The sequence below is a fragment of the Sarcophilus harrisii genome, chromosome 4 (genome assembly GCF_902635505.1).
Source record: "Sarcophilus harrisii chromosome 4, mSarHar1.11, whole genome shotgun sequence".
Classification (NCBI taxonomy): domain Eukaryota; kingdom Metazoa; phylum Chordata; class Mammalia; order Dasyuromorphia; family Dasyuridae; genus Sarcophilus; species Sarcophilus harrisii.
In genome coordinates this window covers 180,538,779-180,563,538 of record NC_045429.1, presented here as the reverse complement: position 1 = coordinate 180,563,538, position 24,760 = coordinate 180,538,779, and the positions used below count along the sequence as shown (strand labels likewise).

General features: G+C 35.6%; 1 protein-coding gene across 10 annotated transcripts in view; it reads right to left on the bottom strand.

The window, feature by feature from the left end:
* FAM184A (family with sequence similarity 184 member A) overlaps positions 1-15,869 on the bottom strand; it is a 96,188-nt gene extending 80,319 nt beyond the window's left edge. For 5 of the 10 annotated variants that reach the window (XR_004233627.1, XM_031964354.1, XM_031964351.1 and 2 more), the window contains exon 1: positions 15,230-15,869. Coding sequence is in view for 8 of the 10 variants with exons in the window: in XM_031964354.1 (XP_031820214.1) it covers positions 15,230-15,391 (162 nt within the window). In the remaining 2 variants the exon portion in view is untranslated. The remainder of the gene's footprint in view (positions 1-15,229) is intronic. The other 5 variants (XM_031964349.1, XM_031964353.1, XM_031964355.1 and 2 more) reach the window with 3 other exon arrangements.
* Between the last annotated feature and the right edge of the window lie 8,891 nt (positions 15,870-24,760).

The following is a 24,760-nucleotide window of genomic DNA, read 5'->3' as shown; positions in this document are numbered from 1 at the left end:
AAGTATAAATTCCAACTATTAAAATTTCACTTCACACCCTACAAATTGGTAAAAATGACAAATAACAGGAAGAGTCAATGTTAGAGGGCTGGTGGGAAGACAGACACACTGCTACATTATTAGTGAAGTTGTGAATCCGTACTAATTTTTTGAAAAGCAATGGGTAATTCTGAGAATAAAGGGCCTAAAATGTCCATACCCTTTCAACCAGAATTCTTTTTCTAGGTTTATACCTCAAGGAAGTTAGACATGAGAAAATGTCAAAAGTATCTAGAAGAGTACTTTTTTTTTAATGTTGAAATACATGTTAGATCCAACGTGTATACAAATTTATGTAGTTATCTTATTGTGCAAGAAAAATCAGATCAAGAAGGAGGAAAAACAAAAACAAAAAGAAAAACCCAAAATGCAAGCAAATAACAACAGAGAAAGTGAGAATGCTATGTTGTGTTCCACACTCTGTTCCCATGATTCTCTCTCTGGGTGTAGATGGCTCTCTTCCTCAACTGCTTTCAATCAACTCATTGTTGAAGAGAGCCGCGTCCATGAGGATTGATCATCGTATAGTCTTGTTCTTGCTGTGTGTAATGATCTCTTGGTTTGCTCACTTCACTTAGCATCAGTTCATGTAAGTCTCCAGGCCTCTCTGAAGTCATCCTGCTGGTCATTTCTTACAGAGCAATAGTATTCCATAGCATCCATATACCATAATTTATTCAGCCATTCTCCAATTGATGGGCATCCCCTCAGTTTCCAGTTTCTAGCACTACAAAGAGGGCTGCCACAAACATTCTTGCATATGTGGGTCCCTTTTCCTCCTTTAAGATGTCTTTGGGATATAAGCCCAATAGAAAGACTGCTGGATCAAAGGATATGCACAGTTTGATAACTTTTTGAGCATATTCTAAAGTTAGAGCAGCACTTAAAAAAAATTATTTAATAGTATTTAAATATTCATTTTTGTAAGATTTTGACTTCCAAATTTTTTCTCCTTCCTTCTGCCCTCCCCAAGACAGCAAACAATCTGATATATATTATATATGTCCAATCATTTTAAACATATTTTCATATTCATCATTTTGTGAAAGAAAAATCAGAAAAGGGAAAAATCACAGAGAAAAAGCAAACAATTAAAAAAAAAGGTGAAAAGAGTATGCTTTGATCCACATTGAGTCTCCAATATCCTCTCTCTCTGGATGGAGATGGCATTTTCCATCCTAAGTCTATTGGGACTGTCTTAAATCAATGTACTGCAGAGAAGAGCTAAGTCTGTTCCATTTGATCATCACATAATCTTGCTGTTACTGTGCACAATGTTCTCCTGGTTCAGGTTCAGTTCATGTAAGTTTTTCCAGATTTTTCTGAAATCAGCCCGTAGGGCAGCACTTTTTGTGATAGTAAAGAATTGGATGCAAAATAGATGGCCACTGATTTTTTTTTTTAATCATAGCTTTTTATTGACAGAACATATTTATGGGTAATTTTTCAACATTGTCCCTTGCAATCACTTCTGTTCCAACTTTTCCCTTTCTTCCTTCCACCCCCTTCCCTACATGGCAGCCAGTCTCATACATGTTAAACATGATAAAGTATATCTTAAATACAATATAAGTGTACAGATCTGTATAGTTCTCTTGTTACATAATAAAAATCAAATTTAGAAAACAAAAATGCAAGCAGTCCACATTCATTTCCCAGTGTTCTTTCTCTGGGTATAGTTGGTTCTGTTTATCACTGATCAATTGGAACTGAATTGGATCTTCTCATTGCCAAAGATATCCACTTCCATCAGAATTGATCCTCATATAGTATTGTTATTGAAGTGTATGATGATCTCCTGGTTCTGCTCATTTCACTTAGCATCACTTCATGTAAGTTTCTCCAAGCCTCTCTGTATTCATCCTGCTGGTCATTTCTTAGACAACAATAATATTCCATAACATTCACATACCACAATTTACCCAGCCATTCTCCAATTGATGGGCATCCATTCAATTTCCAGTTTCTAGCCACTAAGAAAAGGATGCCCACTGATTTGTGAACAGCTAAGCAAACCATGGAATATTTAATGTAATAGAATATTATTTGTTGTACTGTAAGAAATGAAAAATGTGATGAATATAGAGAAACATGAAAAGATCTCCATTAACTGAAGTAGAATGAAATAAAGCAAAGTTAAAAATTAATATACACAAGGACAACAACATAAACAGAACCCACATAAATCAAACATGAATGTTGCCAAATTATGAAGAACAAGCATGAACTCAAAGGATATATGACTTAAAAAAGATATATTCCTTCACCCCATTCACATCTTTGCTGAAATGGAAGGTCCACAAATGTTGTACAATGTATATATTTTCAAACAATTGATCAATTATATTGATTTTTTTATCTTCTTTGTCTTTTAAAAAGACATTACATGGGATAGCTTTCTGAGAGGGAAAGAATACTGTGGGAGATTATAGTAATGAAGAATACAAAAGCTATTAAAAACTTATTAAATAATAACCGAATTATTACCTTATATTAATCAAATTGGCCAAAGTGATAAAAGGGCATGATATTCAATATTGATATGAAAAAACTAGCATACTCATATGGAGATGATAAAGCTAAGAACTGGTTTATTTTTTAATAAATAATAAAAATTTGTAGTAAGAATTTAATATTAATACCCTTTGTTCATTAAATCTACTATACACATGTATGTGTACATATGTTGCACATACATATTTGTATATATATATGTGTGTGTGTGTGTGTATACACAAATAATTTATCATTAGATCAGAGAATGCATAAAATTTGGCATGCAGATATAATGGAATGTTGTGCTATAAGGAATAAAATTTCCATCTAAAGAAATAATTGAAATGAGGCTTTTTTGTGAAAAGACAGAATCAAAAATTCTAATAAAGATATAGAGTATAATTATATAAGTAAAGAACATTAAATAGCACAAAGCCTTTGTCAAATACATTAAACAGGTTTAAAAGTATGTCTTATTAATACATACAAACTTTTGTGTCTTTTAAGAACCACCAAATAATAAATTGTATAATAATTTTAAATTTTTTAAATTGTTTTTTACCTGTTTTGGGTAGCTATTCATAGTTTGGGTTTTTTCCTGGATTTTGTTTTTGCTTACAAAGTTTTATGAAAGGTAAGACAAAATTTATCAGTAAATTAAATGGTTCACAAATGTTTGTTGCTAAAATAAAATATATTTTGAAGAGACAGTAGTTTGCCTATACAATATTCCCAAATGGCAATAACAAGACATATGGAAGACCATGTAAATGCTGGTATTCACTCAATAAATATTAGCAGACATATATACTAGTCTGAATAACCTAATTTTTATTTCTAATCCAAATATTGCCAAAGCTTTATAGTTAAAGAAAACTATACACAGAGATCTTGTGTAATATCCTAAAAAGCATTGAAAGTTTTTTTTAAAGATGTAATTATGAACTGTATGTGTGATTTGAATAGAAAGGTAGCTGACTGTATTTAGAAATTGATTATTACATAAGAGAAAGCCATTTCAGTTGATAAAATCCACAGAAGACAATCCAAAAACACAGAATTTCAGACTAACTAACACACATATGGAAGGAACCCTCAATTACAATATATCCAACAAATAATCATAAAGCCTCTGCTTAATGACCCTCAAGGAAGGAAAATTCATGAATTCCTTAGGCAGTATATTCCACTTCTGGAGATACCTACTTGTTAGTATATTCTTCTTCCTGGTACTAAGACTAAATTGGATTCTATAACTGTAGAGTCCTGTGCATCCCCTACTTTTCTGGGTTGGGTCTGACTTAGGCCAGTCCCCTGGAAGTTTAGGTTACAATAGGGGATCAAAATGAGACTCTTTAGTTACTCAACAGTATGTTATGTGACCTTGGATAAGTAATTTTTTAACTGTTGCACGCCTCAGTTTCCTTTATTTTTCTTGGGGTTTTTTTTGGGGAGGAGTGGAAATCTGTTTTCTTTCGCAACATGACTTTTAAGCAAATATTTTGCATAATTTCACATGTGTATTCTCAATGGAAGATTCAGGTGGGAAGGGAGAAAGAGAATCTGGAACTCAAAATTTTAAAAACATATTAAAAATTGTTTTATGTAATTAGGAAAAATAAAATATTACATAAGTGGGAAAAAATCTCAAAAAATGAAATAAAATAAAAAAACAAGACTTGTAATTCAAATAAATTCAGTACTAGTACAATAGAAAAACCATTATTGGAACCATTTGTACTTAATTACAGTTCAACTTCCCTGGCTCCAATCATCATGTACACTCAAATCTGTGATGGTTCAAATGTATGGGTCACTGATGTACATTTTTGTCTGGACTGTATATTTGCCTTTTGATAAAATATTACCTTATTATATAACTTTATTCTATCACAAATATGTGGTTTATCTCCTTGTATGATTATAAATTATGTGAAGATTTTTTTTTTAACTGAAGTTCTTAATTCCCTGAGCAACCCATTTTGGAGGAATGGCAATACCTTTTGAAAGAAAAATGAGTCTGAACTGCATGAGGAGAGATCTCACTTCTATCATGCCTACCATAATATCATGAAGATATTTAATTTTTTTGTACCAAAATATATGAAATTTTATATTTATGAAGTCATTGGCTAATTAATTTGAGATTGATGAGCCAAAGGGCCAACCAGAGTCCAACGGCAAAAAGCCAACATCAACATCAAAAGCAATCCCAGAGTAGTCTTAAAACATTCTTTAAACAAGACTTTAAACCCAAACCAAAAAGTATGGCAATTAAGGTCAGGGTCAATAAACAAATCTCTGTATTTCTATCAGAAGACTGCTCTTTAGGTTATTTTTTCTTTAGGTATTCTGAGTTTGGCAATAAAATGTAGTTGATTATAAAATGTATAAAATATCTGGAAGTTAACCTACCATGACAGTTAAAATTTATGTAAATGCAATTATAAAAGTCTTCAGATAAATAAAGGGAAATAAATAAATGGAAAGAAATTAATTCATGATGCGATTGTTCTAATATGACCTAAGTTTATCTAAAGATTTAGTAGCTAGGCAGCTAGGTGGCACAGTGGCTAGAGTACCAGCCCTGAAGTCAGGAGGACCTCAGGTTCAAATCTGGTCTCAGACACTTAACACTTTCTAGCTGTGTGGCCCTGGGCAAGTCACTTAATCTCAATTACCTTAGCAAAAAAAAAAATATATAGATTTTAGTGCTAATAGCAATTCCATTACTGAGGAAATAAATTTTAGAACTAGAAAAGATAATAACAAATTTCATTTGGAAAAACAAAAGGTCAAGAACTCCAAGGGAAAGAATGAGAAAAAATTCTTTACCAGACTTCAAAATGTATTGTCCTCAAAAACATTCAGTGCTGGTGAGAAAAACAGAAGAATAAAACAGCAGACAGACTAAAAAGGTAAGAAACAAGTGATAGAAAACAATAAATTAGCATATCTCAACACCGAAACCATAAATTACTAGCGGAAGAGCTACCTTTTTGACAACAACTCCTAGAAAGAAGTTTGGCAAAAATTACTTTTGTACTAACATGTTACATTATATACCACAATAAGTTTAAAAACAGATATGAGACTTGAATTTTTAAAAAATCAGAAGAGAAAAAGATTTCATAGTTACCACAAGGAGAAGAAAAAGTAAATAAAGGATAGAAGAGATTCTTAAAAGTAAAACAAAGGTAAATGCAATTCTGACTACATAAAAAATTAAACTATATAGGTAAAATGCAGACAGCTAAAAAAGGAAATAGAATGGAAAAATAATTGCATCAAACATCACTAACAGAAGTATTATATTCAAAACTTATAGGTTAACTGACACAAATATAAACTCAAGTGCCAAATAAATGGTCAAAGACTATGAATATTTTTTGATTTTGAAAAGTCTTATAGGGAGGGAAATGGAGCCAAAATGACAAAGCAGAGAAAGCCCTCAGCTTAGTGTTCATGGAGGATATAAAATAATCCCATATAAATCATCAGTATTTCCATATTTTATCAACAAAACCTGGCAGCAAGAGATAAAAAGAGAAATTCCATTAAAAATAACACAAACAATATAAAATACTTGCGAATCTATCTGCCAAGACAAACCCAGTGATTATATATAATGACTTGCACATATTTAGCTTCTTCTCCAGGGGAGGGAGAAGGGAGAGATAAATATCTGAAACGCAAGGTTTTGCAGGGGTGAATGTTGAAAACTATCTTTGCATATATCTTGAAAAATAAAAAAGCTATAAAGAAATGATGAGCAGTTGATTTCAGGAAATTCTGGAAAGACTTGCCTAAACTGATGCTAAATGAAATGAGCAGAACCAAGAGAACACTGTACACAACAACAAGATCAACTGTGATGGACTTGGCTCTTTTTAACAATGTGGCGATATTTGGCAATTCCAAAAGACTTGTGATGGAGAGAGCCATCTGCATCCAGAGAGAACTATGGAAACTGAATGTGGATCAAAGCTCAAGAATTTTCACTTTTGTTATTGTTGTTCTTTATTTGCTTGGGGTTTTTCATCTTTTGATCTGATTTTTCTTGTGCAGCATGACAAATATGAAAATATGTTTAAGAGAATTGCATATGTGCACATGTTTAAACTTAGATTGCTTGCTGTCTATGGGAGAGGGTAAGGAGAGAGAGAAAAATTTAGAACACAATGTTTGGCAGAGGTGAATGTTGAAAACTATGTTTACATGTATTTGGAAAAAGAAAAAGCTATTTTAAAAAGTTTACTAATTGTTATTTTCTAACAATGGATTGTGAAACTTATTTCCCCTTATTTCTCTGGTTCTTTTATGGGACAAGTTTGTCTACTAAAGCAATTTTAACTTTTAGCATTTATGAATACTCCTAAAAAATTTCCCAACTTGAATCAGATTAATATAACACCTATTTTACAAAAAAGATAAGTAAGTGGATTATTATATAGAAAACTAACTTGAAACAGCAAGTTGATGGCCAAGATATCATGCAGAAATCTTTAAGTATTATCAAACAATTTGTAAATGTGCAATATAAGTAGATGATATCTTCTCTTACTTTTCTGCTATCTGGTAATTTTAGTATCAAGGTAATTTGGTATATCACAAGCAGTAGCATCATCATTATCATCACCACCACCACCCACCACCACCACCACCATCATCATTGTTGCAGAAATCACAAATTACAAATATATCACAACCCAACCATGTCTATTTATCCTGTGAAACTTACTTTAACACATCCAAAATGAAAAGGGACACAGCAGGGCTTTTAGCTACTTGTCAGTGCTCTAAAATGCAGGTGCTGACTACTCCAGTCACAGACTCATCTGGGGGGAAGGGTACCAGTACAGCTTTTATAATGATATCTGAGGTAGGGTCAGATTACCACTGTCTTGAGGTTGGGAGATTTCATAACAAAGAAAGGAGAAAGAATATGGGAATCTTAAGATGTGCCATTGTGTTGGAGAAAAGACCCAGAATTGGCAATCATGGGTACCACCACTGATTGGATGATTACACACATTTTGTAATTAGGCCATGAATCCCACTTTAGAGAATATTACCTTATGGTACAGGGCAGCTAGGTTATGTAGTAGACAGACAGTATGCTAGGCCTTGAGTTAGACATCTTGATTAAGACTCATCTTCCTAAGTTCAATTCCAGCCTCAGACATGTACTAGCTGTGTGAACCTGGGCAAGTCACTTAATTTTGTTTGCTTCAGTTTTCTCATCTGTAAAATGAGCTGGAGAAGGAAATGGCAAACCACTCCAGTCTCTCTGCCAAGAAAACCCCAAATGGGGTCACAAAGAATTAGACATGATTGAAATGACTTAACAAAATAAACTCTATGGTCCTGTAAAATAGAGAGCTAGTCCCTTGTGAAAGAGAATGGTAGATCCTATTTACTTCTGGGAGCTGAAGGGAGATACAAGTGGAGTAACATGAAAGACAGGATACTATGCAGAGTAACAAGAAAGTCTTATGACGATGAAATACTGGGTGAAGCAAAGAATTTCAGAAAAGTTGAAGGACTTTACCAGACAGCAGAGACAACAGAAGCAAAAGGTAATGGAAGCGGAAACCAACAACATTCACTAGAAGGTGGAAAGATTACCAAGAGGAGCACACATCTAACAAAAATAGCCTTAAGAACCATATAGAATGCTAAAACAGAAGAGCACCTCAGTAATTCCCTATTAGTATCCTGCCCAAAGCAATATTTAAAATAAAATATTAAACTATTGTGAGAATGTTGCTCACTAGTTGATAATTAAAGTGTTCCATTTTAGGATTCTAATAGATAAGTTTCCAAGGTTTCCTCGAATTCTGATGTTATACCTTTGCTCAGCCCTCTTTAGAATTCAGAAGAAGACTTAGACATGGCCATACTTTAATTTTTAAAAATCCGTGCTTGCTTTCTTGGGGAGAGGGAAAATAAAGGCGAAAGAGAGAGAGAAAAAATTTGAAACTCAAAGTCTTACAAAGATGAATGTTGAGGGATATATTTACATGTAACTGTAAAAATAAAATATTGAAATTTTTAAAAATAAGAAAAAATAAAATTTTTATATCTAAAATTTTTTTTTAAATTCAGTCAGGCTGCCCTATCAAAAGTATGGCATCTGATGGTCCAAAAACACTCATGTATAAGTATGGCATCTGATGGTCCAAAAACACTCATGTATATAAATGATCAGAATTAACAGTGCCTCTGAAAAGGCTGTTGAACTGACAGTATAGACTTCCTAATCCTTTAAATGAATAGGCTGCTGTCCTGGTAGCTTAAAAAATTCTCTAATTATCAAAATACTCATTGCTAAATGTTTTTAGACTCCTTTTAATTGACAAAATATACTGTTCATCTAAGAAGTGCAAAGTTTCATAGTAACCAGCTGTTCTTGTTCATGGGCACTAATCAGTGTCACAGAAAAGGCTAGACACTGTAGAAATTTTTAAAATTTATGAGCTCATAAATTAATAATAATAATTAGTAAACTTCTGGATATGGCTATTAGAATTTTACTTACTCCTTTCTGTCTGGAAGACAGGAATTTGTAATGTTCCAACAGAGAAGCTATAATACTAATGAAAGTGTCTTGTAAACTTTCAAGTACTAGATAAATGTCAACCATTACTTACACAATCTACTATATAAAAAGGAACAAAGAAGTGTGTATTTTATGTCTTAACTGTTCCTAATAGCAACCTTAACATACTAGCTATAACATATGTAACAGTTCTAAGAAGTCCTATGTTAAATGTACCATATATACAAACACTGAAAGATTCTTTAAGAAATGCTTACAAGAGAATACAGTACCAAGTATATAATGCTATTAAATGTGGTATAGTGTTTTTTAAAAGGATATTACTAATGTGAAACAATTTGTAAAATGATCACTTAAATAACTACCATTTATTAAGTGCCTATGAAATGTACTGTGCTAAGAGCTGGGGATACAAAAGAGAAAGAGAAAAGGGAAGGAAAGGGGGGAAAAACGACTTTTGGGAAAAGAATATTACCAATTACCTCAAATAGCAATGATTCACACACAGTTATCTATAGAACACAAAATCCAATGCTAGTACCAGAAACTCACTCATCACAAATAGGCTGAACTGTAGGCCTTGATTATTTAAAAAAAAAAATTCATTTGGAATAAGTCAAGCTTGCCTTCATTCAAATTTACTGTAACTTTTAAATTATGGGATTTGAGATAAGAGTGGCACATTTCACCTAAATAAAAGGAATTTTTTTCCTGTTGTTCTAAGTATATTTGGAACACTTAAAATTTTTCAAGTTTGGAATTAGCAGGAAGTAACAAACAAGAGAACTGCCAATAGAAAAGTCACTGACAAGGAAAACTAAAGAAATGGAGGCAAAGTGCTCTCTTACACCCGCAAAAAAGCACATCCCTCTATTTCAAGAATCTTCATTCATTTGCCTTCCTGTGATTTTATATTTAGTAATATTTAATATCTGGTGGCATAATGGCTCTGATTGTTTTTTATGAACACACTGATGATGCACATTCCTAAACCCTGCTATTTGTGAAGCTCTTGGGCTCCAACATATCATCCACAATTCACCCAGTATTTAACTGGCTAGGTGACTAAGGAGAGACAAATCTACCAAATTTAGAAAAGGACTACATCAAAGTGAGATTGAACTAGAAGGAGCCCCTATACTTCCAGTCTAGGTGAGATCTAGTCTCAAAAAGAAAACCAAACAAAAATGATAACAAACACTCTATATAAACTAAAGACTTACTCATATTTTATTCTTCAAAAAAGATGATTTAGATAGAATCTTTTTTTTAATAACCTAATGATATCCAGTTCTATATTTCTATGTTCCAGCACTATCCATCCAAACAACACTTTTGCTTGAATAGCTATAACAAATACTATTCCAATGAGGTATCCTCTAGATTAAACAGCTTTAGAAATTTGCGTCTTTTTTTTTTTTTTTTTTTTTTTTTTTAAACCAAGAGTATACTGAAGATGTCTGGAACAGAATTCATCATGACCTTATTTGAATTCTTTTATGTTAATTAATGTATTTTAATAACATTTGAAATCTTTTTTGAAATGTTGTGTTGACAACTGAGAAGGAGACTCTACTCCTATTCTGATGCCTTATCTTGGTGAGGAAATAATCTTGGGTTTTAAAAGCAGGCAATAACCTCTAACAATAAATACAAGCTAGAATGGCCAGGCTAAAAGTACAGATTCAGTAGGTATGGCTCTTCCTAAGAGCAGCCTAACTGGTTTTAGCAGAATCTCAATGAGAGAAGGATTTGGCTATCAATTTTTCTGGCTATAATATAATTGTTTACTAAAACTTGGCAGGATTATAATCTGAATCAGTGCAGAGATTATTTGCTCTCATGAAATCACATATCTTGTGTGTGAATATGTATGCCCATCCATTTGTATAATCTTGTTTATACAATCCAGCCTGTTGTTGTTGTTATTTGTCCTTCATTCTGGAAGAGGACCATGAATCAAGAAGATGTCCTGACTTACAAGTGAATTAGAGACAGGAGGGCTGTGCAAAGCCACTAGCCCCACTCCATCTGGAGCCATTGGGGTCCAGTGGCAAAATATAAATCCTAGACACTATGCCAAAATTGGAGAAACAAAGACAAACTGAAAAATTATACCTGCTGTCAAGAAGCTTACATCCTAATGGAGAATAGAATAGGAGTAATATATAATTATAAGGCATCCCAAAAGTCACAGTGCCTTTTAAAGTTAAAATGGCACTAAGACTTTTGGGACAGTCGGGGGGAGCTTGTGGATGTGTACACACAAATGATGCATGTGTGTGTGTACTGCATGAGCATGTATACATACACATATAAAAATTAAAAATGTACAAATACTTCAATGAAAGTTTTCCCTCCACCAACAAATGTCATAATCTCTAAGATTTTCAAGATTCAAAACTTAATTCTATTATTGTTTTGAGACAAGTCTTCTACTGGGCATATATTCTGTGCCTATCTGGATCTGTTTTCATTTGACTTTGACACTATGGACAAACTCTTCAGCAAACTCTTATCTGTACAGATTAAGACCTGCTCTGTAATTTAACAGTCTGGGAAAACTGCAATTTTCTTTCTATTTTTGTTCTTTTTCCAGTAATAAAGCCAAAGATGATGAAATGACATTTAATAAGGTATAGGGTCTAGTTTTTGAAGCAGATAAGGAGGAAAAAATCCCCAGAGACAGCCAATATGATTGCTTGCCTGTGACTCTTTAGACCTTAATTACATCTACATTATATAATTGCATTGAGGTTATTTTGAGCTATGAAGAATACAAAGGAGAAGGAAAGAAATTGGAAACAAAAGAGAAAACAAAATTATGAATGGACGAACAGTAAGAATTAATTAAACATCCAGCAGAATGAATAATCATGTACTTCATTCTAGGATGCTAAATTACACAGTAGAAGAGAGCATTAGCATTGGCCCTGGAGGCAAGAAAATCTGAGATGTTTACTGACTGTATGACCCTAGACAAATCACTTAATCTCTGCTTGCCTCAATTTCCTAATCTCTAAAATTAAGATAAAAGCACCTACCTTTAAAGGCTGCTGTGAGGATAAAATGAGAAAATATTTATAAATTTATATTTATATATATAAAATATAAATATATAAATATTATATTTATTTATATTTTAATTTATATTTATAAAATTTATAATATTATTTATATTTTGCAAACCTTAAACTCTATAAATGCAATGTGCTTATTTTTAGATCAAAGTTCTTAAATTTAAAATATCTAACTCAAGAAAAACACTATTTTATGTCAAAATTCTTTAGTTTAAATGACCTAACTCATCCGAAACACTATCTATATCAAAATTCTTAAGTTTAAAATAGTCAAGTCATCAGGAAAAACTCATTCCAAGAATCTCAACTAACTCATTCAAAACACTATTCTAAGAAACTCCTCTTCCAGTCACCTAAACATTGAAGTGTTCTGTTAGAATGTAACTAACTCTTAAGAGGATAAAACAAACTGAACAAGTACCAACCTAGCAATCAGGGCAACCTTCAATATATTTTAAAACAACCAGAAAGAACATGAACTCTAAAACCCACTTTGGTGATGGAGGCTTCCAGTTTTTCCTTCATTCTTCACTTCTTCCTTTGTCCCATTCTAGGTTTTTGTTTAACTTCTGACCCACTTGTTTGGCGTCCCTTCCTTTCCCTCCTTTAGTATTTCCTCTTTTCACTTGCCAAATTCTATCCGTTATTACACTTTCATTCATTTTCCTTGTCCCACTCACCTCTTTTTGCATGTTCTTTTGGATTCCCTATTCCCACTTAAAAATTCTAATCATCAAAGAATTATAGTTTATTAGAAACTACCCAATAACCCTTATCCACTTAATACAGACTGATCACCAAGTATAAACACAGGCCACTAAAGGCTAGCTTGATTCAAAGGCATCAAAATTTCCTTTTCGGCAAACATTTCCTTTGAATTCTCCATATTCTAAACTTATTGCATACTTCCATTTAATTACCATTTGCTTGGGGGCAGCTAGATAGTAGAGTGGACAGAGCACCAGCCCTTTAGTCAGGAGGACCTGAGTTGAAATCTGGTCTCTGACACTAAAGACTTCTACTGTGTGAACCTGGGCAAGTCACTTAATCCCAAATGCCTCAGGGGAAAAAAAATCATGATTTACCATTTGCTTGGCCAAATTTGGGGTTATCCTTAAAAAAAAAAAAATGTACAGATAGGATAGTATAAAATACTTATTAGATCAATGTGATTAATTCTAATAAGATGTTTCATAATACTGCCCAGAGAAAGCTTTTTATTCAAAATAAGGCTTTCTCTGGGCAGTGTTATGAAATAAAATCTTGTTTTATTTAAAAAAATTTTTTGAAGTGTATTTTGGGCCCTCAAACAGCTTTAGAGTTAAAAGGAATCTAGGACCAACCCTCTTCATTTTAGAGATGGGGAAAATTAAGGCAAAGAAGGGCCCATGAAACAAGATCCCACAAGTAGGGATCATCAGAAGAGGGATACCCTTTTAATTGCAAAGCCAGTGCTTCTTCTTAAATTGCCTCCACACTCTGTTTTTAAAAATGAGTAACCAATAAAAGATACTGATTCAGTGAATCCTACCTAAATAAGCTGGGATATCATACCGAAAAGCAGCGTAGAGAAAAGCAGCAGAAAAGTTTGGAGTAGAGGTTGAGAAGTTTTGCTCAGACGAGATCAACCAAATCATTTCCAATGGAGCAGTAATGAACTGAACCAGCTATGCCCAGAAAAAGAACTCTGGGGGATGACTAAAAACCATTACATTGAATTCCCAATCCCTATATTTATGCCCACCTGCATTTTTGATTTCCTTCACAAGCTAATTGTACAATATTTCAGAGTCTGATTCTTTTTGTACAGCAAAATAACGTTTTGGTCATGTATACTTATTGTGTATCTAATTTATATTTTAATATATTTAACATCTACTGGTCATCCTGCCATCTAGGGGAGGGGGTGGGGGGTAAGAGGTAAAAAATTGGAACAAGAGGTTTGGCAATTGTTAATGCTGTAAAGTTACCCATGTATATATCCTATAAATAAAAGGCTATTAAATTAAAAAAAAAAAAAGAAACAGTTCACAGCACAAGGGTTTTATTAGTGTGCCTAGTTTCCCTCATATTCTCCAGCATTTGTCATTTCACATAAGTATGAGGTGGTACCTCAGAATCTTTTAATTAGCATTCTTTCTGATCGATACTGATTTATGCCACTTTTCATATGACTATAGTTACCTTCTATTTCTTCTTCTGAAGACTGCATGTTCATTCATATCTTTTGAACATTTACTAACTGAGAAATGACTTATTTTTATAAATTTAACTGTTACCTAAAAAAAAAAAAAAAAAAAAAGAGAAGTTTTGCTCAGGATGCAAACGAGTTGTATGATCCTGATCAACTTACTTTAATCTCCTTGGGCCTCTGCATCCTCATCTGGAAAATAAAGGTCCAGAAACAGATGCCCTCAGAAGTCCCGTCTCCATCTACATTCCTAAACTGCAGGTGGGTTTGTTAAGCTAACTGGGAGAGGGGAATTCCACGCCAAAAAAGCCCATCTTTCTCGACATCAACTAAAATCTCTATAGTGTCCTGATTTGGGGAGCCTTTTTGTTACCCTAGATACCTAAAATTAAAGATTAGGTTGAAAAATCACTGCGAAAAAACGGAGATAAAGTCTAACTTGTTCAGAGATACCTACAACTTTTTCTTTCTTTTTTTTTTTTTACTACCAGTTGTTTTACTAAAAACAAACAAAAAACCGCATCTACATAATTCCCTGAAACGCTGTCCAGTTTAACTGTCCAAGTTGCACTTAAAGTTGCCGAGCTTCACCAAGCTTTGAACCCTTCCGTGTGCCAGGTAAGCCACAGGCTTTCCTCTCCGACAGCATCCGACCGTCTCGGCCCACCCTCAGCGCCACGGCCACCCTCCGTGCCGCGCCCCTCTCCCTCCCACCCGCGCCGCCACCCCGGGCTCCCCACACCGAATGCCCGGGTAATGCAAGCAGATCCAAGTCCCGGGGTGTGTTTGCTGATGTTCCGCGCGTTCCCAAGGTGCCGGCTCGCTCGGGGCGGAGGGGGCCCCCCCACGAGCGCCTCTTACCTTGGTGAGCTGGGCAATTTTCTTACTCATCTTCAAATGGAGATCCTGGCTGTAGTCCATGCCGAACGCCGACTGCGGAGTCCCGGCCGAGGAGGAGAATTTCGTGGCCCCCGCGGCCGCCGAGTAATAGTGTTGTTGCCAACTCATCCCTGGAGTCGCCATCTTCCTCCCCGGCCCAGTCTAGGACCAGGGTCCCCGCGCCTCCATCCCGCCCGGGAACGTGGGGTGCGGTGTGAGGCCGGGACGGAGGCTGAAGGCACGAGGAGAAGGCTTCCCCACGTACGGCCCTTTTCGGCCCCTTTAGTCTCGGCTCCGTCCCTCCGCAGGGACCGGACCGGACCGGACCGCACCGGACCGGACCTCTCCGACAGCACGGACTGACGGCCTCCGCGGCAGGCTGAATCTTTCTCCCCGATCTCGGCCCGGGCCGAAATCCCGTCAGGATCACCGCGCCCGGGGCCCGGGGGAAGCTCGGCCCCGCGGCTCACAAGGGACTTGGAGGGACGCTGGAGGCCCCCACCGCCGGCGAGGAGGGCGGGCGCATCGGAGGAGGGGAAGGGACCGATGGACTACGCAGGCCGGAGGACGCGAGGACCCCGAGAGGCAAGCGTCGTGATCGCCTCCGCCGCTGCCGCGGGGAGTCGCCGTTACTAGGGCGCTCGCCCCGCGCTGTGAACGCGTTAACCGCGACGTCATTTCCCGACCCCAGCCCCGCCCACCTCTTCTTCTGTGCCCGGCGGGAGCAGCGCGGCGCTGCCCAGCCCTGCATCCCACCACCTGCCAATCCCGCTTCCCCGCCCCGCCCCCCCAGGCGGGGTACCCTCGCATTTAGCACCGCGGACAGCTCCACGCCAGGAAGTCGCCCCGCTCCCTGTCCGGGATGCTCGGCTCGCCGTCTGGTCCCCGGGTCCTTTCCTTCTTAGAACCCGAACCGAACCGAACCGAACCGAACCGAACCGAAAAAGCTTTTTACTGAGGTCTTTTGTCATTTCTGGAAACACCTTTCTTCCCTCTCCGGACAACTCACTCTTGTAACAAAGAAAAACATTTACCAGTGATAGTGACCTCATCTGACCTTGCAAACATTTTGGGTCGATACTCACCTCTCTCTGTCTTGAGGGGGAAGTTCGCGTGTTCTTATCATTTTTCTAGGACTATCCTGAGTATTTTAGTTATTTAGACTTGGTACCTTTTAGTGATTTCCCTCTCCTCCTCCCCCCCTTCCCCATCATTTCTGAAGTTTTTTTTTTTTTGATATGTCCTTCAAGATAATTGATTTCCTTTATATTTTATTTTATATGTAAAAATATTCCTCATAGGCTTCATCAGACTGAATTATTCCACAATACAAAGATTGAGAACCTCGAGTTTAATTGGAGTTATTTCTATTACTCTTTTGATATTGATTATTTTGCATTGCATTCGCTCATCCAAATTTCACGTTTCTCTGAATTTCTTCTTATTTGTTATTTTTTTTAAGAGGCACAAGACATAGTGAATATACATTCAAATACAAAAGATGTGGATTCTGGTCTTGCCTCCGTCCTTTATTGACTGTGTGGTCTTCTCAGTGCTCTGGAAAGCTCTCCAAGACTCTGAGTTGCCCAGATGTTGACCTAAAAATTCTTATCCCATGTATGTGGGTTTTTAAGAACAATAAGCTGCTCCACATAGGAAATATTTGATAGGATGATAATTACTTAACAATGGATTTTTATAAACTTTTGTTTTCAAAAGAATAGTTCTACCTGAGAAATAACATAATTGCAAGTTAGTGACAAATTTGGATTCATTAACCACGTACTGAACATTTTATTAAATTGCACTGGATATTATCCTGAGAATCATGTGGGATGCATTTTTAAAAAATACATTTGGTGAATGTAAACTGCTTGCATTTTTGTTCTTCTTCCCGGGTTATTTATACCTTCTAAATCCAATTCTCCCTGAGCAACAAGAGAACTGCACACATCTACTGTAACCTATTTAACATGTATAGGACTGCTTGTCATCTGGGGGGGGGGAGGGAGGGAGGGGAAAAATCGGAACAGAAGTGAGTGCAAGGGATAATGTAAAAAATTACCCTGGCATGGGTTCTGTCAATAAAAAGTTATTAAAAAATACATTTGATTGATGAGGGTGGCCTAGCTGTACCTGATCTAAAACTATATTATAAAGCAGCAGTCACTAAAACCATTTGGTATTGGCTAAGAAATAGACTAGTTTATCAGTGGAATAGATTAGGTTCATAGGACAAAATAATCAATAACTATAGTAATCTAGTGTTTGACTAACTCAAAGACCCCAACTTTTGGGACGAGAATTCACTATTTGACAAAAACTGCTGGGAAAATTGGAAATTAGTAGGGCAGAAACTAGGCATTGACCCACACTTAACACCGTGCACCAAGATAAGGTTGAAATGAGTTCATGATCTAGGCGTAAAGAATGAGATTATAAATAAATTAGAAGAACATAGGATAGTTTACCTCTCAGACTCGTGGAGGAGAAAGGAATTTGGGACCAAAGAAGAACTAGAGATCATTATTGATCACAAAATAGAAAATTTTGTTTAATTATATCAAATTAAAAAGCTTTTGTCTAAACAAAACTAATGCAGACAAGATTAGAAGGGAAGCAATAAACTGGGAGAACATTTTTATAGTTAAAGGTTCTGATAAAGGCCTCATTTCCAAAATATATAGAGAATTTACTCTAATTTATAAGAAATCAAGCCATTCTCCAATTGCTAAATGATCAAAGAATATGAACAGACGATTTTCAGATGATGAAATTGAAACTATTTCTATTCATATGAAAAGTTGTTCCAAATCATTATTGATCAGAGAAATGCAAATTGAGACAACTCTGAGATACCACTACACACCTGTCAGATTGGCTAAAATGACAGAAAAGATAATGATGAATGTTTGAGGGAATGTGGGAAAACTGGGACATGATGCATTGTTGGTGGAATTGTGAATTAATCCAGTCATTCTGGAGAGCAATTTGGAATTATGCTCAAAAAGTTATCAAACTGTGCATACCCTTTGATCCAGCAGTGTTACCACTGGGCTTATACCCCAAGGAGATATTAAAGAAGGGAAAGGGACCTGTATGTGCCAAAATGTTTGTGTCAGCCCTGTTTGTAGTAGCTAGAAGCTGGAAAATGAATGGATGCCCATCAATTGGAGAATGGTTGGGTAAATTGTGTTATATGAATGTTATGGAATATTATTGTTCTGAGAAATGACTAGCAGGATTTATACAGAGAGGCTTGGAGAGAATCAAGGCTATTTCTTTCTGAAAGAAAGATTTCTGAAATAGCCTCTTTCTTAGGCCATTTGAAATTTATAATATATGTTCCATAGAACTAGCCTCATCCTTCCTCAGGGGTTATAGCCTACACTAGAAGATAGATATACCTTAGTCCAAGCATCATGTTTATTCATAAAACAGAATGTTGGAAGACTAGGGAAAAAGGCTGGTACAAAATCTTTCAGACAGGAAATGTTATGGCAGTGCCTGGGGAGAGAAGAGAATATCACTGAAAACAAGTAAAAAGCAATGAAAGCAAACAGAAATTTATACATTAGGGCTAAAGGAGACTTTCAAATTAATTTAGTTCAGATCTTATTTTTCAGATGAGGAAGCTGAGATCCACCAGATTTTAAATTTCCATTGGCCACACTACTAATTACAAAACATTAAGTAAAACCCAAGTTTGAATTCCAGTGCATTGATGTTTCCCCTATACCAAAGGAAGCATAATTTTAAAAGGCTCTATGATTTCATCTTGTGGGTAATCTTCCAAGTCCCTCTCAAGGGAGCAAATCCATATAAAAGGGCTGATCTCAACAAATTCAGAAGACACCTCCTAACTTTATGATTCTAGGCAAATGCCTTCATCTTTCAGTGCCCCTGGCAACTCTCTAAAGTTTCAGTCTGGAATTGATTTGCATATATAGAAGGAATTTCCTCCCTGGAAGTTCTCTATCCCGATGAAATCAGAGATTAGATCCCCAAACAAAAACTATGTCTGAGAAACAGATTGAAAAATTAATCATCTTGTGCTCAACACCCTGGTTCTGGACCCTTCTGAACATGTTATTTCTTGGATATTCTTTAATCAACCTTTCCATCTTTTTAGGGTATTCCATTGACAAAACCTTTGAGGAACTCAGACTCATATTGCCAGAGTGACTCATCAGAGTGGGAATTTAGTGGAGTGGTTTACAGATATGGAAACACAGAATTTCAAAGCTGGAAAGGGTCTTCTCTGAGGTCATCTATTTCCCAACTTCTTAAACTGTAGTTCTTGACCTCATATGAGGTCTTGTAACTGAATGTGGGAGTTGTGAAATTATGATTTGATATCAGTAAATGTTTGCTTTGTATGCCTTTTTTATAAACCTATATACCCATAAATATGTAAAAATTTCTCTGGTGACAAGGGGTCATGAGTAGAAAAAGTTAAAGAAGTCCTAATCTAATCTAACCCCTAGAAAGGTTAATTGACTTGCTTGGAATATATAGTTAATTGACAAAGGCACTATGGAGTAAGGTTGAGAACAACGCCTAATCAAACAGCCTGCACATATGCAGTTATCTACTCTTTGATAAATTATCATCTTTCCCTTTCTTGAATTATATAGTTGTAGAATTTATGAGGTATTGAGATTAGGAAAAGAAGGTCAACACGAGTCTCCAAAAAGAACTTTTACATATTTCTTCCTCTCGTGTTCTTCCCCTTGAGGGAAATCTTTCATCATTTCTTAGTTCTTTCTTCTTGCTCAAATGATTTTACATTTATTTATATGTTATCTTCAGTAAGAAATAAATTCTGTGAGTTTAGAAACTTATTGCTTTTATTCATATTCTTCGCTTCTAGTCCACAACCTTCCATTTAATAAATGCCTACTGCATTAAACAGAATTGAGACAGTGTAATGTGGAGAGAGTACTGAATTTAAAAGTCAAGGATGCTTGGATTTGAATTCTTTCTAAGCTTGCTATTCCTCTGGCCACCTTGGTCTGTGTGATTTGTCATTAGTTTCTTTATCTATAAAACCAAGGGTTTGAATTCATTGACTTTGAAAGTCCATTTCAGCTCTAAATTGATGATCCCATATTTTTGTTTTCCTTCTCACCAGGAGAACTAATCAATCAATAACTAATTATTGTAGGCCAATTATTAGCAAGATATGAGACTTAAGCACTATATAAATACCAAGAAGTATGTAGAGTGAGTGGTTCTTGTCCTAAGAAGTGTACAATATTCTATTTCTCAACCCTTTTAAAGGATTTGCTTGTTAATTGATTGACAGATTTGTTTTGGTCCAAAAATTTGTAAATCAATTATAATTGGCATACACTATTTTACAGAATATTCTCATGAAAGGCAGAGCCAAGATGGTAAAGGCAAGAACTCACCAAACCATTCCAAATTCCTTTAAATAATGACTCTAAACAAATTTTAGAGCATCAGAACACCCCAAAAGATGGAGAAGAACATTTTCCAGCTGAAGGCAACTTAGAAGTTCAGCAGAAAAGGTCTGTGACCAGAAATAGGTCTGTGTCAGAACTAATGCAAACCACAGTCCTGGACTAGCCACAGATTGGACTAGCCCCAGCCCAACCTCTGAATCAGTAGCAGTACTGAGAGGGACCTCTCAGCCCAGAGACATCAAAGAAGACTTAGAAAGTCAGCATAAAAGTTCTGTGGAACCAGCCCACAATCCCAAAACAAGCTGTGTTAGTTTGGCTCCAGCTCCAGCCCCATCCCAATTCCAGGCTGGACCCCAGCTTCAATGAGAAGGGACCTCTGAATCAGCAGCAGTACTGGTGGCTTTTGTACTTCTTGGCCTGAGAACACCAGTAGAGGGGTCTGTAGTTTGGGAGTCCAGTGTGTGTTGTCTCAGCCCCAATGTGGATCCCCAGAGACAGTAAAGCAGGATTCTGTTGCTTTAGTGCAGTAGATCTCACAACTACAGTGGGGCTGGGAGACTCCTAATAGCTCCAGGGCAGAAAAGAGTACTTGTGGCCAAGTGCTTAGAAGGATCTCTGAAAATAGTTGCACAAAACCCTTGAAGCTTGGGAAAGTGCACCCTCCACCCTGGAAATAGAGCCCTACTTTAACAAAGAGTTAAAAGCCAAGTAATAGGCTAGGAAAATAAGCAAACAGCAGAAAAAGTTTCTGACCGTTGAAAGTTATTATGGTGAAAAGGAATATCAAAACAAATACTCAGTAGATGATAACAAAGTCAAAGCTCCCACATCCAAGCCTCCCCCCAAAAAAATGGACTCAGGTCATAAAAAAGCTCAAAGGGGGTTTTGAAAATCAAGTAAGAGAGATAGAGAAAGAATTGAAAGTGATGCAAAAGGAAATACAAGAAAAATAATGAGGAGAATGCCTTAAAAAGCAAAATTGTCCAACTGGAAAAGGAGGCACAAAAGCATATTGAGAAAAATAATTCCTTAAAAATTAGAATTGAGCAAATGGAAACTATTGACTTTATGAGAAAAAAAATACAATAAAGTGAAACAAAAAAATAGAAAAAAAAACAGGAAAAAATGTGAAATATCTTATTGGAAAAATAGCTAATCTGGAAAATTGATCCAGGAGAGGTAATTTAAAAATTATTGATCTCCCTGAAAGTCATGATAAAAAAAAGAGCCAGGACACCATCTTTCAAGAAATTATCAAGGGAAACTGCCCTGATATTCTAGAATCAGAAGGTAAAATACAAATTGAAAGAATCCATTGACCACTTCCTGAAAGAGATCCATAAATGAAAATTGCCAGGAATGTTATAGCCAAATTACAGAAATCACAGGTTGAGAAGAAAATACTTCAAACATTCAGGAATAAACAATTCAGATATAGTGGAGTCAGGATAACACAATCCTACATTAAAGGATTGAAGGCCTTCAAATACGATATTCTGGAGAGCAGTAGAGATAGGATTACAACCAAGAATCATTTACTCAGCAAAACTGAGTATAATCCTTCAAAGGAAAAGGTAGCTATTCAATAAAATAGAGGATTTTCAAGCATTTGTGATGAAAAGACCAGAGCTGTATGGAAAATTTGATTTTCAAATATAGGACTCAGAAGAAGCATAAGAAGAAAATCAGGAAAGTGATATCATAAGGGACTTAATAAGATTTATCTGTTTATATTACATGGGAGGGTGATACTTGTAACTCATTAGAACTTTCTCATTATTATGGCAGTTGGGAGGAGTATAATTAGACAAAGGGCACAGGTGTAAGTTGAATATGAAGGGATAATTTTTTTTTTAATGATGAAATTAAGGGGTGAGAGAGGAGTGTATTGGGAGAAAGAGAAAGGAAGAAATGGATGCAAATTATCTGCCATAAAAAAGAGGTTAAAACAAAAACCTTTTAGAGTGGAGGGGAAGACGGAGAGAAAAGGGGAGTGAGTGAATCTTACTCTCATCAGAACTGGCTCAAAGAGGAAATAACATACATACTCCATATGGGTATAGAAATCTATCTTACCCTACAGGAAAATAGAAGGAGAATGGGATATGGGAAGGGGTATATTAGGGGAGAGAAGAGTCAATAGGAAAACACTTTTGAGGAGGGACCAGGTGAAAGTAGAGATAATAAATGGAGGGGAAATACAGTTAGCAATAGTAATTGTAAAAAGAATTTTTAAAGCAAGTTTCTGTGATAAGGCCTAATTTCTCAAATAGAGGCAACTAAGTCAAATTTATAAAAAAAAATCAACCTCATTCTTATCAACCTCAGTTGATAAAGAACCAAAAGATATGATCTATGCCAAAGGGCTATAAATTCATGTCACTACCAAACATAAATACCAAAAGAGATTTTTTTTAAAAAAGGGAAATGATCTATATGTACAAAAATATTCATAATAGTTCTCTTCTCAGGGCAAAAAAATTTTGGAAATTGAGAGAATGTCCATAAATTGGGGAATGGCTCAATAACTTATGGTATGTATTTGTGATGGGATATTATTATTCTATGGGAAATGATGAGCAGGATGCTCTTAGAAAAAAAGAAAACCTGGAAAGTCCTCCATGAAATGTACTGTATACAAAGTAATAACAATGATCTGAGATGACCAGCTGTAAATGACTTTGTTACTCTAAGTAATAGTCATCCATGACTACTCTGAAGAACTTATGATGAAAATCCTGTTCATAACCAGAGAAGGAACTAATTGTGTCTGAATACATATTGAATCATTCTCTTTCTCTCTTTTTTTAAACATAATATTTCTTGAGGGTTTTTATTTTCATTAGGGTGGGAGATCTATGTTTTCTTTCACAACTTGATTTTTATGGAAATGTTTTGCATAACTTCACGTGTGGTTTCTTAACAGTAGGTGGGGAAAAAAAGAAGATAACCTAGAACTCAAAAATTTTAAAAATGTAAAAAAAATTGGTTTTTGAATGTAACTGGGGAAAATATTAAATAAATAAATAAAATTAAAAAAAAAAGAAATAGTCATATAATTAGCAATTATGTTCCTAAGTCATTAATTAGTTATTGTTAATCTTAAATCTTAGTGTGTAAGATTTGTCCTGGATCTGAAGTCAGGAAGACTCATCTTCCCAAGTTCAGATCCAGCCTCACAAACTTACAAGCTATGTGACCTTGGGAAAGTCATTAAACTCAGTTTGCCTCAGCTTTGTCATCTGTAAAATGATCCAGGGAAGGAAATAGTAAACCATTCTGGTATTTTTGTAAAGAGAACCCCAGATGGAATCATGAAAGTTGGTCATGACTGAAATGACTGAACAATTAACAATGTAAATCTCAGTATATATTTTGTGTTCTTTTTCCTAATGATATTCAATATGAATGTGAGAACACTTGGGACAAATGCATGGACACACATTTGTCTTCTCTGTCTACTTATTCCTCCTTCACATTTACAGCTTCACAAGCCCAGTTCCATATCCTTCCATAATATGATAAATCCAAGATATAATAAAGAATCATAGTGACCTATTAGACTTGCTATCGGAAAAAAACTATAATTCATAATGGGATAAGGATTACACATGTGACTTCAATAACACAGAGAATGCCTAAACTAGGAAATAGTTTTTACCAATGTAGATCAATACTATCTCTGTAACTTAGAGAGTGACCTCCTCAGGTTTCAAAGCTAGGATAAAGTCAGAGACAGAACCTAGGGCTTCTTGGCTTTGAGGCTTGTTCACTGAACTGTATATCATTCTGCCTTTTATCTATGATGTTCTGCCAGTAATTCCTTTGCTTCTTTTATTTGAAAATTACCTCATCACTATGAAGATGGTGAAGGAGAGAAAAAGAACTTTCCTAATGACCTCATTGGAAAATCATGTTTCCTTCCTTGGACCTCATTCACCAAAGAACCAAAGCTGTGGAGCACTCAAAGGGTGTGTTAGAGAGACACATGATGTGTGAGTGCATTTCAACGTTATTTTTAAAAATGGTGCACAGTAAGCAGTGTAAAAGATGCATGACTGAGAAAGAAGGTGGGTCAGTCATG